The sequence below is a fragment of the Engraulis encrasicolus genome, chromosome 17 (genome assembly GCF_034702125.1).
Source record: "Engraulis encrasicolus isolate BLACKSEA-1 chromosome 17, IST_EnEncr_1.0, whole genome shotgun sequence".
Lineage (NCBI taxonomy): Eukaryota > Metazoa > Chordata > Actinopteri > Clupeiformes > Engraulidae > Engraulis > Engraulis encrasicolus.
The window spans coordinates 52,274,376-52,289,918 of NC_085873.1; the positions used below are offsets into that span (position 1 = coordinate 52,274,376).

Here is a 15,543-nt window from a genome sequence, read left to right on the forward strand (position 1 = left end):
TCCATGATTACTACACACACTTACCTCAACATATAACACACACTTCTTCTCATTAACAGACATGCACACTGTACACTGTACAACCCCCCCCCCCCCACACACACACACACACAATAGTTCACTATTCATATGTATCCCTCCGATCACACACCCCAAACCCCATCACTGGCACGCTCCACAGGTCTGTTGTTGTGTGTTAGAACTCACCATAGTGTCTCCAGTTTGCATTGAGGGTCCTTAAGGAGTTCTGAGAGATGCTGAACTCCTGTGTCATAAATGCTATTGCCAGAGAGGTCAAGACTCTTCAAACTGCATGAGGTTGATCTGGCGGCTGCTGCTATTGCGGCACAACTCTTCTCTGTGAGGGAACAACCCCACAGCCTGGGAGAAACACAATGACATCTGATTATTACACACACTTACCTCTACAAATAACAGACACCTTCATTAACACACCTACAGTCTGTACACTGGCTGTGAGTCGTCAATTGGTCAATACACACATGGTCTTCCCATGAACACACACGCTCGCACGCGCACGCACACGCAGACACACACAGAGACACAACCTACACAACCACAACCAGAAGCTGGCTCTTTCTACCTCTTCTGCCAGGTCCTTGCATGCCCTCTTTAGCCTCGCTCCAGGCACTCCGATCTTCCTGAGGAGGCGCTGGATGGATGTTCCCACAAACCCTCTGCAGCCAACCTCCACCGGGTAGATAGATGCAGCCCATCCAGCTTCTCTGCACTCTGCCACCAGGTCAGTGTATTTGTCCCTCTTTCTTTCAAAGGCAGCTTCCATTCCTCCCTCCCAAGGAACAGTTAGCTCTGCCAGGATAGTGGTCTTGACAGCGGGCGACCACAGGATGATGTCTGGCCTCAGAGAGGTGGTGGGAATCTCTGGTGGGAACTTGAGCTGCCGATCAAGATCCACTCTTAGGTCCCAGTTGCATCCAGGTGTTAGTAGTGGTGATCTCCCCCTCTGGCTGATGGTCTGAGCTCTGGCCCCTTGTCCAATGAATGTCCGGGTCTCGGAAGGAGGGTCTTTGGCTGTTTCCTTTCTCTGCACTGCAGAGACTTCTGCCAGCTTTTGCAAAACCTGGTCGTTCCGCCACCTATATCCACCCTGAGCCAGAGCTGTCTTGCAACTGGACAGGATATGTTGTAGGTTTGGGTTTGGGGCATTGCAGAGCTGGCAGCTTTCCTCTGTGCCATACCACTGGCTCAGATTGCTTGGACTGGGGAGGGTGTCATATGTGGCCTGAATGAGAAAACTGAGCCTTCCTTGAGGCATCTTCCACAAGTCGGTCCACTTGATGGTCCTGTTGATCACTCCTTCCCACGTCGTCCACCGTCCTTGCTGTGGCTGGCTGAGCGCCTTGATCTTATATTGCTCCTCCTCATGCCTGACCACCTCGTCAATCACCAGCTCTTTCCTCTCCCTTCTTGACGCCTTAGACCAAAACTTGGGGGGTGTTCCCCACCCCAGGCCTGCTCTCCCTGACTGTGTCCTGCCCACCACTTCATTATGCATGAGTCTGCTGATGGCCTGGTCAACAGCCTCCTCTGCCTTCCACTTGCGTCCTGTTCGCACTGGTGTTTCTCACACACGGGTCAGTCGAGTCCCTTATCTCTAGGACAAGCCTCGCCTTCTCCTGTCTGTAGCCTAGGTTGATAGACTTCAGTGGCAGCTGCGGTGTGGTTTTCCCAAACAAGCCAACATTAGAGAGGCTTCGAGGTAGCCCAAGCCACTTGCATATGAAGCTGGTGTCTTTCATATCCATCTTCATTACTGTGGAGGATGTGATCTCACACAGCTTCAGGGGCCACATCAAACGCTGATACAGGGTGAATTGAAAGCACCAGACTTTAAGCTTCCCTGGGAGGTGGCACTTGTCGATCCTCTCCAGTCCATCCTTAAGCTGCTGCATAATGGTGGCGGGCATGTGGGTGTCGGACAGCTCCGCTGTGTACAGCCTTCCCAGGCTTCGGATGGGCTGTTCAGCCAATAATGGAATCTTCCCTCCATCCATGCACACACACGCACACGCAAAAGCGTGCAAGATGGCGACCCAAGCGAAAATGTAAAAGAATTACCATTTGCCACAAATCACCATTACTGTAGTTTATCATCTTAGCTGTTATTCACCATCTATAGGCTTGGGTGCCTCAGCGGCTGCCTCTCTTGCCTGGTGACAAGATTCACCTCTAACGACGGGTGCATTTCAAAGCAAAATTTTGCCAAAATGTCAACACGGACACAGCACACACACCGCCACCACCAACTGCATGTGTACATGACCACCACCACCACCAACCGCGTGTGCACGTGACCGTGTGTGCACCGCACCACCACCAACCGTGTGTGCACCACGCGTGCAAGCATCTCAAACTGAATACAAAACAAAACACTGTGGCGGCCGGGTGTAATTCAAAGCAATCAACAGGGGCATAGTAGCAATAGTTCAAATTGCCATCACACGCACACTCACACGCACAAGCACAAGCACAAGCACACACACACACACACACACACACACACACACACACACACACACACACACACACACACACACACACACACACACACACACACACACGCCAGTGGCAGAGCTGTCTTTTGTCAAACACAACCACATCACTGACCCCCCCACAGGTCTGCTGTTGTGTGTTAACACTCACTCTAGTGTCTCCAGTTTGCATTGAGGATCCTTGAGGAGTTCTGAGAGATGCTGAACGCCGGTGTCATGAATACTATTGCCAGAGAGGACAAGACTCTTCAAACTACAAGAGGTTGATCTGGCGGCAGCTGCTATTGCTGCACAACTCTTTTCTGTGAGCGAACACTTCACCAGCCTAGAAGAAACATAATGACACATCTCATTATTACACACTTACCACTACATCTAACACACACTTGCTCTCACAGATGTGCACACGGTAGCACACTGTACATTGGCTGTGAGTGGTCAACACACACATGGTCTTCCCATCTTCTCGGACACACACACACACACACACACACACACACACACACACACACACACACACACACACACACACACACACACACACACACACACAGTAGTTCACTTCCCATATGTATTCCTACCGTCACAGACCACAAATCCCATCACTAGCGCCCTCCACAGGTCTGTTGTTGTGTTAATACTCACTCTAGTGTCTCCAGTTTGCATTGAGGATCTTTAAGGAGTTCTGAGAGATGCTGAACGCCTGTGTCATGAATACTATTCTCAGAGAGGACAAGGCTCTTCAAACTGCAGGAGGTTGACCTGGCAGCAGCTGATATTGCTGCACAACTCTTGGCTGTGAGGGAACAATACTGCAGCCTGGGAGAAACATAATGACACATCTGATTATTACACACACTTACTTCTACAGATAACACACACTTGCTCTCATTAACATATATGCACACTGTACACTGGCTGTGAGTGGTCAATACACACAGGTGTCATAGGGTGACTTCACGAGGGAGGGAACTGGCTATGAGGGGATGTTGTTCCGGGGGAATTAGAATGCAGACGGACGTAAACATTGCAGTGCTGATCACAGCCTAAATGGGGACCGGTGAACTATGAGATGGGGAGGGAAAGACTATTGGACCAGATTAATTGGGCACAGGTTTACAATCAGGGTGGGAACAACGTTCGACAGAGATGACCCGGAGCTGACACGACTAGAGGGGTAGAGGGCCCAAGACGAGGGAGAGAAGCACGGCGGAGAGCAGTTGCAAGAGGGCAAGTACTCACCGGTAGCCGGACGGAGCCGGGCCGAGACAGAGGTTTCAGAAGATGCAGATCCTACGGATCAACGCAAGCAACCAGGTGGCTCGACAGAGGTTGCGAGTCGGCATTGTACCTGATTCGATGGGCCACGACCAGAGCACTAGTGGTCTTGCTGTGTTGGAAGCCAAGAGGGGTGCGGACTTCACCCCATGACCGAGGGTAATGGGACGGGAATTGGGGGGTAGCTGAACTATGAGATTGGGGGCTCCATGGATGGACTTTAAAGGACTGGTTCCCTAGGAACCCAAGGACTTTCTTAGCTTCTTAAAGGAAAATAACTATGATCGTGTCAAACTCTATTTCTGTGTCCTGGTGTGTTTTGATGGTGTGCGACTTTCTTACTGGTGTAGTGTTGGTATTAAGTGACACATGGTCTTCCCATCTTCCCGAAAACACACACACACACACACACACACACACACACACACACACACACACACACACACACACTTCAATATTTCCTATGAGTTGAATCTGAGGCACTGAAGGGTGAGCTGTGAATAAACCTTTTGGATGGACTGAGAACACACGCGCGCGCGCGCACACACACACACACACACACACACACACACACACACACACACACACACACACACACACACACACACACACACACACACACACACACAGGTAAACAGGTTTACTTACAGTGCTGATGACACTGCTAGCATCAGCTTCTTGAGGACGTCATCTGGGCTGAGGAGGTCAGTCAGATCCTCTTCTGGTGTCTTTATGTACTTCTGCAGGTCAAACCCATCCAGCTGCTCTTCTGATAACGCAAACCTAAACTGTCTAGTCTCCCACTGACCTGGTAAGAGCATCTCTACAGACATCTTTCCTGTCTTCCTGTCAATGTTCTCCACTACAGCATGCTGATTCAACTCATTCAGACAGTAGAACAGGTTGATCTTTCTATAAGACTCTGACTCATGTCTTATCTTATCCTTGACATAATGTACTGTTCGCCCTAAGCTCTGTGGCTGGCTATTGGTCTGTGGCAGTAAGTGTCTTAGGAGCTTCTGATTGGACTCCAGTGAGAGGCCCAGAAGGAAGCGGAGGAAAAGGTCCAGGTGTCCGTTTTCACTCTGTAAGGCCAGATCCACTGCAGTCTTGTGTAGGTCTTCAAGTGTTGCAGCTCTGAACAGAGCAGAGAGATGAGAGGGTTGATGTTGGTGCGGTTTGTGTCTGACATTGTTGCAGAAGCAGAGGAACACATATAATGCTGCAAGGAATTCCTGGATGGTCAGATGCACAAAGCTGAACACTCTCCCATGGCACAGCCCCGCCTCCACTCTGAAGATCTGTGTACACACTCCTGAGTACAGAGATGCTTCTGTGACATCAATGCCACTCTCCCTCAGGTCTTCCTCATAGAAGATCAGATTGCCCTTCTCCAGCTGTTGGAAAGCCAGATTCCCCAGTTTCAAAACCATCTCTTCATCCGTCTCGTTTCTCTCTGTGTATTTCTCTTTCTTGATGCAAGTCTGAATGTTCAGGAAGTGAGTGTACATTTGAGCGAGAGTCCTTGGCATTTCTCCTCTCGCTGATGTTTTCTCTGCAACAGCTGCCAAAATCCAGGAGAAAACTGGAATGTGGCACATGATGTAAAGGCTTCTGGATGACTTCAGGTGTCTGATGACTTGTATGGCCAGGTTCTCATCACTGATTCTCTTCTTGAAGTAGTCATCTTTTTGTGTGTCGTTGAACCCCCTAATTTCTGTCACCTGGTCCACACACTCAGGAGGGATCTGACCAGCTGCTGCTGGTCGGGTGGTGATCCAGACGAGAGCAGAGGGAAGTAGGCTCCCATTGATGAGGTTGGTCAGAAGTACATCTACTGAGGCTGGCTCTGTCACTTCAGAACACCTTGGGTTGGAGCGGAAATTGAGAGGAAGTTTGCACTCATCCAGCCCATCTAAGATGAACATAGTTTTTCTCTCAGAACTGGAGAGCACTTTCAGATCTTTCATTTGCACGAAAAAGCGTAGAATAAGCTCCACCAGACTGAGTTTTGTATTCTTCATCAGGTTCAGCTCTCGGAAAGGAAGANAGAAAACTAGATGAATGTCCTGATTGGTTTCTCCTTCAGTCCAGTCCAGAATGAACTTCTGCACAGACACGGTTTTTCCAATGCCTGCCACTCCCTTTGTCAATACTACTCTGATGGGTTTGTGTTGCGAAAGACTCCTTCGTGGATAAAGGCCTACAGGTAAGGGTTTAAAGATGTCACTGCATCTGATTGGTCGGCCATGTGTTCCTTCTCTACAGGATGCTCTCTCTATCTGTCTGACCTCATGTTCGTTATAGACCCCTCCACTATCTCCCTCTGTGATGTAGAGATCTGTGTAGATGTCCTGGAGGGGTCTGGCATCTCCCTGATGTGGTACTCCTTCAACCAGATGTTGACACTTCTCCTTCAGAAAGGACCTGAGCTCTGCCTCCTCTGGTGTCAATCTAGATCAACAACAGAAGATCACATTTAACTCACCATATTATACCTAGAAACAATGCTGCCAACAACACACCGTACAGTCACACACACACACACACACACATACAAACACACACACACACACACACACATACAAACACACACAAACGCACACACACACACATGGACACACACACACACACGCTAGGCCTGGGCGATATGGACAAAAATGTATATCACGATATGGATTATTTTATATCACGATAGCGATATGTATCACGATATAGCCTATAAAAAAATAAAAAAAAATAAAAAAAACATAGTCAACCAGTTTGACGGACAGGGTCGAAAAAAATCTTTCATCGCCTGTTTTCACCAGTCATCTCGTTTCCCAATGTGAGAGTCCCACGAACACCACAGATGCGCAAATTGCGGCCATAAACAGCAAGGTTCACGTTAGCCAACTGTGGCCAGACATTGGCATGAATGACCGGCAAAATAAAATGTGACTGGACAAAATGTCTGACAAAAAATGACTGTAATTAGTCAGTTAATTATATTAGCGCATTTTACATAGGCCTACTTAATGTTACAAAATACCAGTAGGCCTAATATGAAACTGAACAAAGCTGAAAATATTTGTGAATAGCCTATGTAAGAACTTGTTATAAACAGCACGCAATAGCCTATTGCTTGCTCTCGTCCCCACCAGCGTTGTCCCCAACCACGTTGCTTCCCAATAATCACTTCACTCACGCTAGTTGCTGTCAAGGAACAATTATGTTTTTTGTATTTTTTACAAATATATCAGTGAACACAACAAAGGGCATTGCATTTGCAAAACCGTTTCATGCCCAGAAGTCAAACCTAACTGTTTGGGACTCAATGGCATGCGCAGCATCATAGCATCGAGTCACTTTAACTTTTAGCCTACCTCTGCTGAAAAATGGTGGTGGATTTCCAAGTAGGCTACAGAGGGTCAAGTTAAACATTTCAGAGAATGATGTGCTCACGAGAAGTCCCAGTGAAAGTGCACGAAGGGCTTTATAACTGTTTTCATCACCGGCCAAAATGTGTAGCCCATAGTGCGTCGTACGGAACGTGTCAATTCCATTACTTTCGAGATCCATTGCAAAGCAGAGGTTGTGTAGGAGAGATGCGCTTCACGGAAGCGCAAGGGGGAGGGGGGCTCGGGGGGGAAGTCTCGTGCTCAGAATCTACAAAACAGCGCAGGTAGGAATGCCAAACTTCACCGCAGCATCTAGTTGGCTCATTTTTGGTAAGTTGTCCAACGCCTTTTTCCAGCCATGATTCGCACGCTTGCTGCCCGGTGCTCGTCACGTTAGCTGGCAAGGCAGTGGCAAAGACACTTTTCCGGGTACTGCACTCTAGGGGGCGCCAACCGAGGAGTGACTGCAGACTCAAAGTTTGAGTCAAACAGACTGAATAGGCTGCGTGCGCTCTCTCGACAGCATACGACCAGAAATAAATCATGGGAGTAAAACAATAAAATAGCCTAGTTTGGCCCACAAGTAGTTTTAAAATTATTTTTTGCACATGTTTACAATCATAAAATGGCTATATTATGAGGTGAAATTATATTAAAATGTGTATTAGCTGTAATAATGAAAATGTTTTTTTATCACGATATAAACGATAGAGGAGAAAGGTCACGATAGACACATTTCTCTCGTCCTCACGATATGTCTCGTCATATCGCCCAGCCCTAACACGCGCGCGCGCACACACACACACACGCACACGCACACACACACACACACACACACACACACACACACACACACACACACACACACACACACACAAACCTGTGTTCTGCAGTGCCCATCTTGGTCTTGTCTACTTTCTGTGTGTCTGACGCCCCCTTCTGGACGCTGTTAACAAAACATTAGTCTCCGGTCAGTTCAACACAATACAAACCACACACACACACACACACACAACACACACACACACACACACACACACACACACACACACACACACACACACACACACACACACACACACACACACACACACACAGACGCACGCACGCACGCATGCACGCATGCACGCACGTACGCATAAAAATAAATTATAAAAATAACACAAGGAACTATTATTCCTAATATTTTAAAACGAACTATACCGACTGCCAACATGAATGCACAAATAAAGGACCATCATAGAGAGGCAGTGTTACTCAGAAGCAAAGATGTTAAGGGACTAATTACTGATCTATTGCACAGACAGATTGAGTTATCAAAATTGCATATAAGGCCTATTTCTGTAATGTAGAGTTCTGTGAAATCATTGCACGAGTTATGAGAGCATGACATACCCATCGTCAATAAGCAAACTATGACACTACAACGACAGCTGTCGAAAGAATGACCAAACACAACACTTGATTAATTCACATGATGCAGACATTAAACAGTGTTGAATGCGGCAAACCTCATTCTATGGACCAGGGAGACATGTGAAACTGTCCTCTGATTACAGAATGGAAAATATTTTATATTTATTTTAAATCATGGAGTCATGCACCCTCCAGGTTATATACAAAATGAATCTTTCAGCTTGATTCAGTGGTCAGTCTGTAATAACTTGAAGAATACACCTATCAGTTGAACTGCTGAAATCATGTCTTGCACATCAAAATATCTAATTACCTCCGCCAGGAGGTTATGTGATCACCCGATTTCTGTGTTGTCATGTCTTTCCGTCTGTCGCTCTGTTCGTTCGCTGCTATTTCGCGGCCTGCCACAAGGTGGTTGAGGTGGATTGAGCAATGATAGGGTGTGCCTGCGAGGTGGATTGATGGACAGGATTCACCACAGCCAGAATGTATTACGCGCGGATTTGCTGTGCCTACATGGCTGCGTAATAGCACACCAAATGATATATAATATATGGCGCACATATCGTCGCAGAGTTGGGCTAATTGTTCTCCGAGTGTTTGCCCTGTCAACCAAACCAGCTTTCGCGGAGTTAATTGTTCTCCCAGTGTTTCCCTGCAGTTGAAGTTCACGAAGGCTGGAGATAATATTAGTAACAGTGAACAGACAGCGCCAAAGGTACCCGGTTCACTACATGAAAGGTTAATCAAAGTTGTGTTGCGACAGTCACCACAAAGACAGACAGAATGCACAACGCACGGATTTGCTGAAGCCATAGGTTCGTAGTCTAGCCAATAGCACCAAAACATAATGAAAAGGCTATGTAATGTCATGACGTTGCAGCTTTCGCTGAGTTAATCGTTCTCTGAGTGTTTTGCCTGTGAACCAAATCAGAATTCTCTAGTCTTTTCAGTTGAAGTTTGTAGCCTATGAAGGGTGGGAGTGATTCTACGATTCCCCTACGCTTTTGGCAAAAGCAAAATGTCAATTATCAGTATTTTTTTTCAACTAAATGACCTAGATGTTTACATAGTGTATATATTTAAGTTTCCAAACAAACAAATTGCCAAGCTTAATCTTAAATCATTTGATAAATACTCTAATGAAAGCGAACATTTGCTTAATTATTTTGTCAACAGTGTTATGGACAAATACAGTGAGGAGAATAAGTATTTGATCCCTTGCTGATTTTGTTGGTTTGCCCACTAATAAGGACATGATCATTCTATAATATTAATGATAAAATGTATTCTAATATAGAGAGACAGAATATCAAAAAGAAAATCCAGAAAATGACTTTGAAGAATATATTTTAATTGATTTGTATTCCATTGAGGAAAATAAGTATTTGACCCCTCTAGTCAAAGAAGACAAAATTACTTGGTGGCAAAGCCCTTGTTTTCTCTTACAGAGGTCAGATGTTTCTTTCAGTTAATGACAATGTTTGTGGATATATTAGGAAGGATTTTTGTCGGCTTTTCTTTGCAGATCATCTATAAATCACTTAAGTTGTATGACTGTAGCTTGCCAAATGGGAGCTTCTGTTCCCTTCACAGGATTAGTATAGGGTTAATGTTTGGAAACTGTCTAGGCCACTTCATGACCTTAATATGCTTCTGCTTGAGCTACTCCTTCGTTGCTTGGGCTGTATGTTATGGATTATTGTCATATCGGTAGGCCAATCCATGACCCACCTTCAGTCTAGTGATAGGAGGAAAGAGGTTGACATTCAGCATTGTATGTTTACATGTCTCCCTCCATCCATTTCTTGACGATGTGAAGTTGTCCTGTGTCTTGGCCAGACAAACAACCTCAAAACATAATGTTACCACTTTCATTTATGATGTTGGAGAAGGTGTTGTTCTTGGGATCATAGGCAGCATTTCTCTTCCTCCAAACACATCGAGTTGTGTTAATGCCAAACAGTTTGATTTTGGTGTCATCTGATTCCAGCACCTCCCAATCATATCCTAATCCAGTTTGATGTTCATTGGCAAACCCCAGGTGAGCCTGAACAGGTTCCTTCTGAAGCCGGGGTACCATACATGCACTGCACGCTGTGGTATCAAGTGTTTCCAATAGTTTTCTTAGTGATTGAGGTCCCAGCTGCCTTGAGATAATTTCCTAGCTCCTCCCATACAGTTTTAAGGTGCTTTATCTCCTTTTTTCTGGTTATTAAATTCCCACAAGGTCAAATATTGTATGGAACCAGAGACAGGCCTCAGATTGATGATTGATGATCATTTTGTATGTCCTAAAATTGGGAAGAAATGCACCAACAGTTTGCTCTTTAATATCCAGGAGCCCATTTCAGCCTTGTTGAGTTCTAAAATCTTGTCCCTGACATCCTTTGACAGCTTTTTGGTCTGTCCCATGTTGGCGAGTTTAGTTTGATTGATTGACTGATTCTATGGACTGATTATGCAGATTCAATGTGTCTTTTGTGCAGGTTACTATTAACAGGTGTGTTCAATTCAGATAACAAGTTGATTGGAAGTGCCATTTGATCTGCGGGATCAGAACTCTTAATGGTTGGCAGGGGATCAAATACTTATTTCCCTCAATTAAATATAAATAAATTATTATATATTCTTTAGAGTTCATTTCTGGATTTTCTTTTTGATATTCTGTCTCTCCATATTAGAATACATATTATCATTAACATTAAAGACTGATCATGTCTTTATTAGTGGGCAAACCAACAAAATCAGCAAGGGATCAAATACTTATGTAGCAAATTGGGCTTTGACGTTCCTTTTTCATTTGCGATGCGTGCGTCATCACGTCACACCGACCTATCAGCTGATCTCACAGCTGATTTCACTCCAGCTGAGACGCCGGCTTTTCGCAAGCTAGGAGGAATAGCTGTCGGTCAACGTGCTTTCCTTTGTCCATCCAAACGTGCATTCTGGTCTACTCTTTGCACTCCGATCTGTTGCCAAATTCAACTTGGCGTGACACGCTCTCCGCCTCGTACAAGAGTATCTACCGGTGCCATCAGCTGTTTGTTGGCTACCCTGTTCATCTACCAAAGCTCCGAGAGCTCTCTCCTTCTGGCTCAGGTAGGCCACTCAAATGACGGCACACGTTCGCTAAAGTTTTGATTTGTTTGACTCGGGTCTAGCCGATGATGTATTTTGTTGTAGCGTGGGTTTGAGTTTCCTCTGACTCGTCGGCCTTTATTGTCTCCCTCCTCTCCTCCTCTGCTGTGGTGGAACGTGAGTATACCGCTTCAACTTTTCATCACGTTGTAAAATTGGTACAATAGCCCAGTTACATCGCATTATCCTCTGTATTTGTAGGCGCCTGGGTGTAGCTGCAGACTCCCGGTTCGCTCTGAATTGCTGCTGTTTTGTCCCCCCTCGATACGTGCTTCGGACTGACGCGTCGCAGTGTCCGGTCATCCGAGGGCTATCACTCCGAAAGCATTCAGCAGCCCAGCATAAGTTACCTTGCGCAGGTGGCGCATGTGGCCGAGTTCAGTGTGTGCGTGAATGTAGTCTGTGTGAGTGAGTGTCCTGTTATGTCGTGGTGAGAGCACGATTAATTTGTTTATTTTGTACATTTTCTTTGAGGGATGTTTCTTTCTTCTGTTTGATTATTTTCTTTTGACTTGAGTTGAGAACTTCAATTTGAATTATTTTGTTTTTGTTTCTGTAACTACTGAATGTGCACGGCTTGTAGCCTAAACCAATGCCCCTGGCCTGAGTGTCGTTACTAATTCTCATCAGTCCTGCTCTCGCCTGTGGCAACCTCTTTCTGTGGCCAGTTAGATTTTGCTGGTGGGCCCTGCACAGTTCAGTCTATGTCATTTTGTTTGTCTTTATTTGCTGGGCAAGTGGCAGGCCCTTGATTACCCCCCTTATTTACCCTTTTCTTTTTCTGTTAACAGGTGCAGGTAATCCCAGAGGGAGGTCCTCTTCCCCCCTGGTGGTGGGTCCGGTCACGTGGTGTGCAGTGAATTGCAGTGCAGTGCAGTGTTACCTGTGTGTGAGTGCAATAATTCACCTTCACTTAGTGTGTGCATGGGCACGAGTGTTTGTGTGTACTTATCCAAGGCCTAGACAGGGGGCTTAGTATAATTCCCCCCTCTTGGGTGCACCTGCCCTGTATTTGAGAACCCTCCCTTTTGTACCGATTTGTGTGAGTGTGTATGTGAGTGTGAGTGTGTGTGTGCATTGTGGTGGGAAATATTTTAAACTGTCCGGATTTTTATATTTATATGTGAAATTGTTAATAAAGAGATTATTTTGTTACGGAATCCACGTTTCCTCGTTAATGCAACAGAACTTGTGTGGGGGTCAAATCTAAGGTTTTCATACAGTCCCTGGGCTGTAGTTCCCATTCTTATCCCAGGGTGGCGTAGTCTATTTAGTAAGAAAAACTGTGAAATTTAGAGTTTAAAACTCTCCTGTCCTTACCACTTGGTTACATTTTGGCCTAGTGCGGCAGGGTTGCATAAAAAACGTGGATTCCTTTTTTGTTTTTTGTTTTTTGTTCCCTGTTTAATAATTTTGTTTTCCATCCCAGTTGGTGTATGAATGTATGTGTGTTTGTGTGATTGAGCTCAGTGGCCGTGGGACAAAACAGCAGCAGTCCAAGAGAGATACTTGTTGGAGGAGAGAAGTGATTCGTTGGTCGCCAGTGAAGCCCCGGTAAGTGTCAGTAATATGAATAGCGACGGTAATGCGGCAGGCGTGGATGAGATGCAGCAGCTGCGAGACCAGATTGCACAGCTTCAGGCTGAGAAAAATCGCTGGCAGCAACAGCAGAATAGTGGGTCAGGTTCAGCATCTGCTTCTCAGCCCACAAGCATGTCAGCCGAAAGATTTGTATTTATTCCTCGCGATAAAAAGTGCCCTACGTTTTCAGGAAAGAGCGGTATGGGGTACGATGAGTGGAAGGAAGAAGTGCAGGCGTGCATGAGGGCCCGTCATCTAGCTCCAGCCGACCAGGCGTACTTTTTATTCGACCATCTGGAGGGAGAGGCAAAGGAGGAAATAAAATATAGGCCTGCAGGAGAGAGGAAAGACCCTGATAAGATTTTGGAAATTCTGCGTGAGCTGTATGGCTGCGCACAGTCACATGTGGCACTACAGGAAGCTTTCTTTTCAAGAAAACAACAGGAGGGAGAGAGCTTGCTGGAATTTTCTTTGGCGTTGATGAGCTTAATGGGGAAGATCAAGCAGGTTGCACCCAATGCAGTACCAAATGCAGATGTTCTGTTGAGAGACCAATTTATAGAATACGTTATGGATGGAGCGTTGCGTAGGGACTTGAAGCAGTTCGTTCGAGGCACCCCGGATGCTACATTACTTACTGTTCGAGGAGAGGCAATTAGGTGGGAGCGTGAAGGCATGCCAGTGGCCATGAGGGCCAGAAGTCAGTCTGTACCCTCCGCGTATGGCTTGGTGTACGGTGTCCAGGGTGACTCCCGTCCGGTAGCTAATAGGCCAGCACCAACCCCTGAGTGGGATGATGTGAAGGAGATTCTAAAGCGCCAGCAAGAACAGTTGGACCTTCTTAGCCGTAGCATTAGCCTCCTCCAGGAAGCTAAGGCCCCTGCTAGGCCTTCTTACAATGGCCCCCTGATCTGCAGGCGGTGCCATCAACAAGGACATTTTGCACGTGATTGCAATGGCCCGGGTCGCCCAACCCGTTCCCGGGCAGCCTCCACCTCTTCCATGTCACACTCCGGTCCTTCATCCGCTCAGGTGCAGGGAAACGAGCACCCACCGACCTGTTGAGTCGCAGTTCGGAGGGGGCTTCTAAGGGCTCAACGAAGGTAAAGGGCAATGTGGGGGTCTTGTCGCATTTATTGTCATCATGCCCGAACATACAGGTAGACATGGGAGGTGTAAACGTGTTGTGCTTATTGGACACCGGTTCCATGGTGTCCACTATTACAGAGTCTTTCTTTCGACAGCATTTTGAGCCCTGGGGGCAGGACCGCCTCCAGCAGTGCCAGTGGCTGCAGCTACGAGCTGCCAATGGGTTGGCGATCCCATACCTTGGCTACCTGGAGTTAGATGTAACACTGTGTGACAAGGTCATCCCGGGTTGTGGGGTGTTGGTAGTGAGTGACCCCCCTGGCGGGCCCATGTTGGAGGTCCCTGGTGTACTGGGGATGAATATCATCAGCAAGTGCTACCACGAGTTATTTGGAGGGAACATCGCATTCTCAGTTGAATCTCTTTCGTCGGCCCAGGTCCCAAGCCCCGTTGTTGAAGCTCTGCAGCAATGCCATCAAGCACATGTCACCAATTCCATGACAATCGACCGGACTGTTCGTCTGCGGGGTAGGAGGGCGCATCGCATCAAGGGGGGTACACTTCAATTTGTTGCCGCCACATGTTCTACTTCTGGTCTTGGCCCATCTTCACTCTTTGAGCCGCTGTCCACTGGTTTGCCAGGAGGATTGTTGGCCTCTCCTGCATTAGTTTCTGTGTCCCAGGGTACTGCGTATATTCCTGTGGTCAATGTCGGCGCTAATGATGTCCTGTTGTATCCCCGGACTGCTTTGGGCAGTTTAGCCGACGTTAATGTCACTTCCATGCCACCAGGCATTGCAGAAGTTAGGGCTACCTGCACATCTGTCCAGGCACAGGACATGGTGGATCCTATTCTATCTAAGATTGAGGCTCTGGACTTATCCGCTTTGAGTGACCAGGAACAGATCAAGGTCAGCTCCCTACTATCCGAACACCGCTCTGTGTTTGCTGCCCATGACGGAGACCTCGGGTGTACTAGCCTCATCTCCCATGAGATTCCTTTGCTTGACCAAGTCCCAGTTCGACAACGGTACCGGCGACTACCTCCCTCGGAATATGACGTTTTTAAATCACACATCCAGCAGTTACTGGAGGCCCAAATCATCCGTGACAGCTGCAGCCCG

At 46.8% G+C, this 15,543-nt stretch overlaps 1 protein-coding gene and 1 long non-coding RNA gene across 2 annotated transcripts in view; one reads left to right on the forward strand and one right to left on the reverse strand.

Moving 5' to 3' along the window:
• LOC134467106 (uncharacterized) overlaps positions 1-8,092 on the reverse strand; it is a 15,433-nt gene extending 7,341 nt beyond the window's left edge. The window contains exons 1-5 of the mRNA XM_063221026.1: positions 8,073-8,092; positions 4,461-6,266; positions 3,283-3,353; positions 1,817-2,026; positions 574-1,596 (exon numbers count right to left, since the gene is read on the reverse strand). Of these exons, the coding sequence (XP_063077096.1) occupies positions 574-1,596; positions 1,817-2,026; positions 3,283-3,353; positions 4,461-6,266; positions 8,073-8,092 (3,130 nt within the window). The remainder of the gene's footprint in view (positions 1-573; positions 1,597-1,816; positions 2,027-3,282; positions 3,354-4,460; positions 6,267-8,072) is intronic.
• A 3,340-nt stretch (positions 8,093-11,432) lies between these two features.
• On the forward strand, positions 11,433-13,071 carry LOC134466931 (uncharacterized). Its single transcript, XR_010038449.1, has 3 exons — positions 11,433-11,710; positions 11,795-12,153; positions 12,541-13,071. It is a non-coding gene; the product is annotated as an uncharacterized LOC134466931 (long non-coding RNA).
• Positions 13,072-15,543: the final 2,472 nt, after the last annotated feature.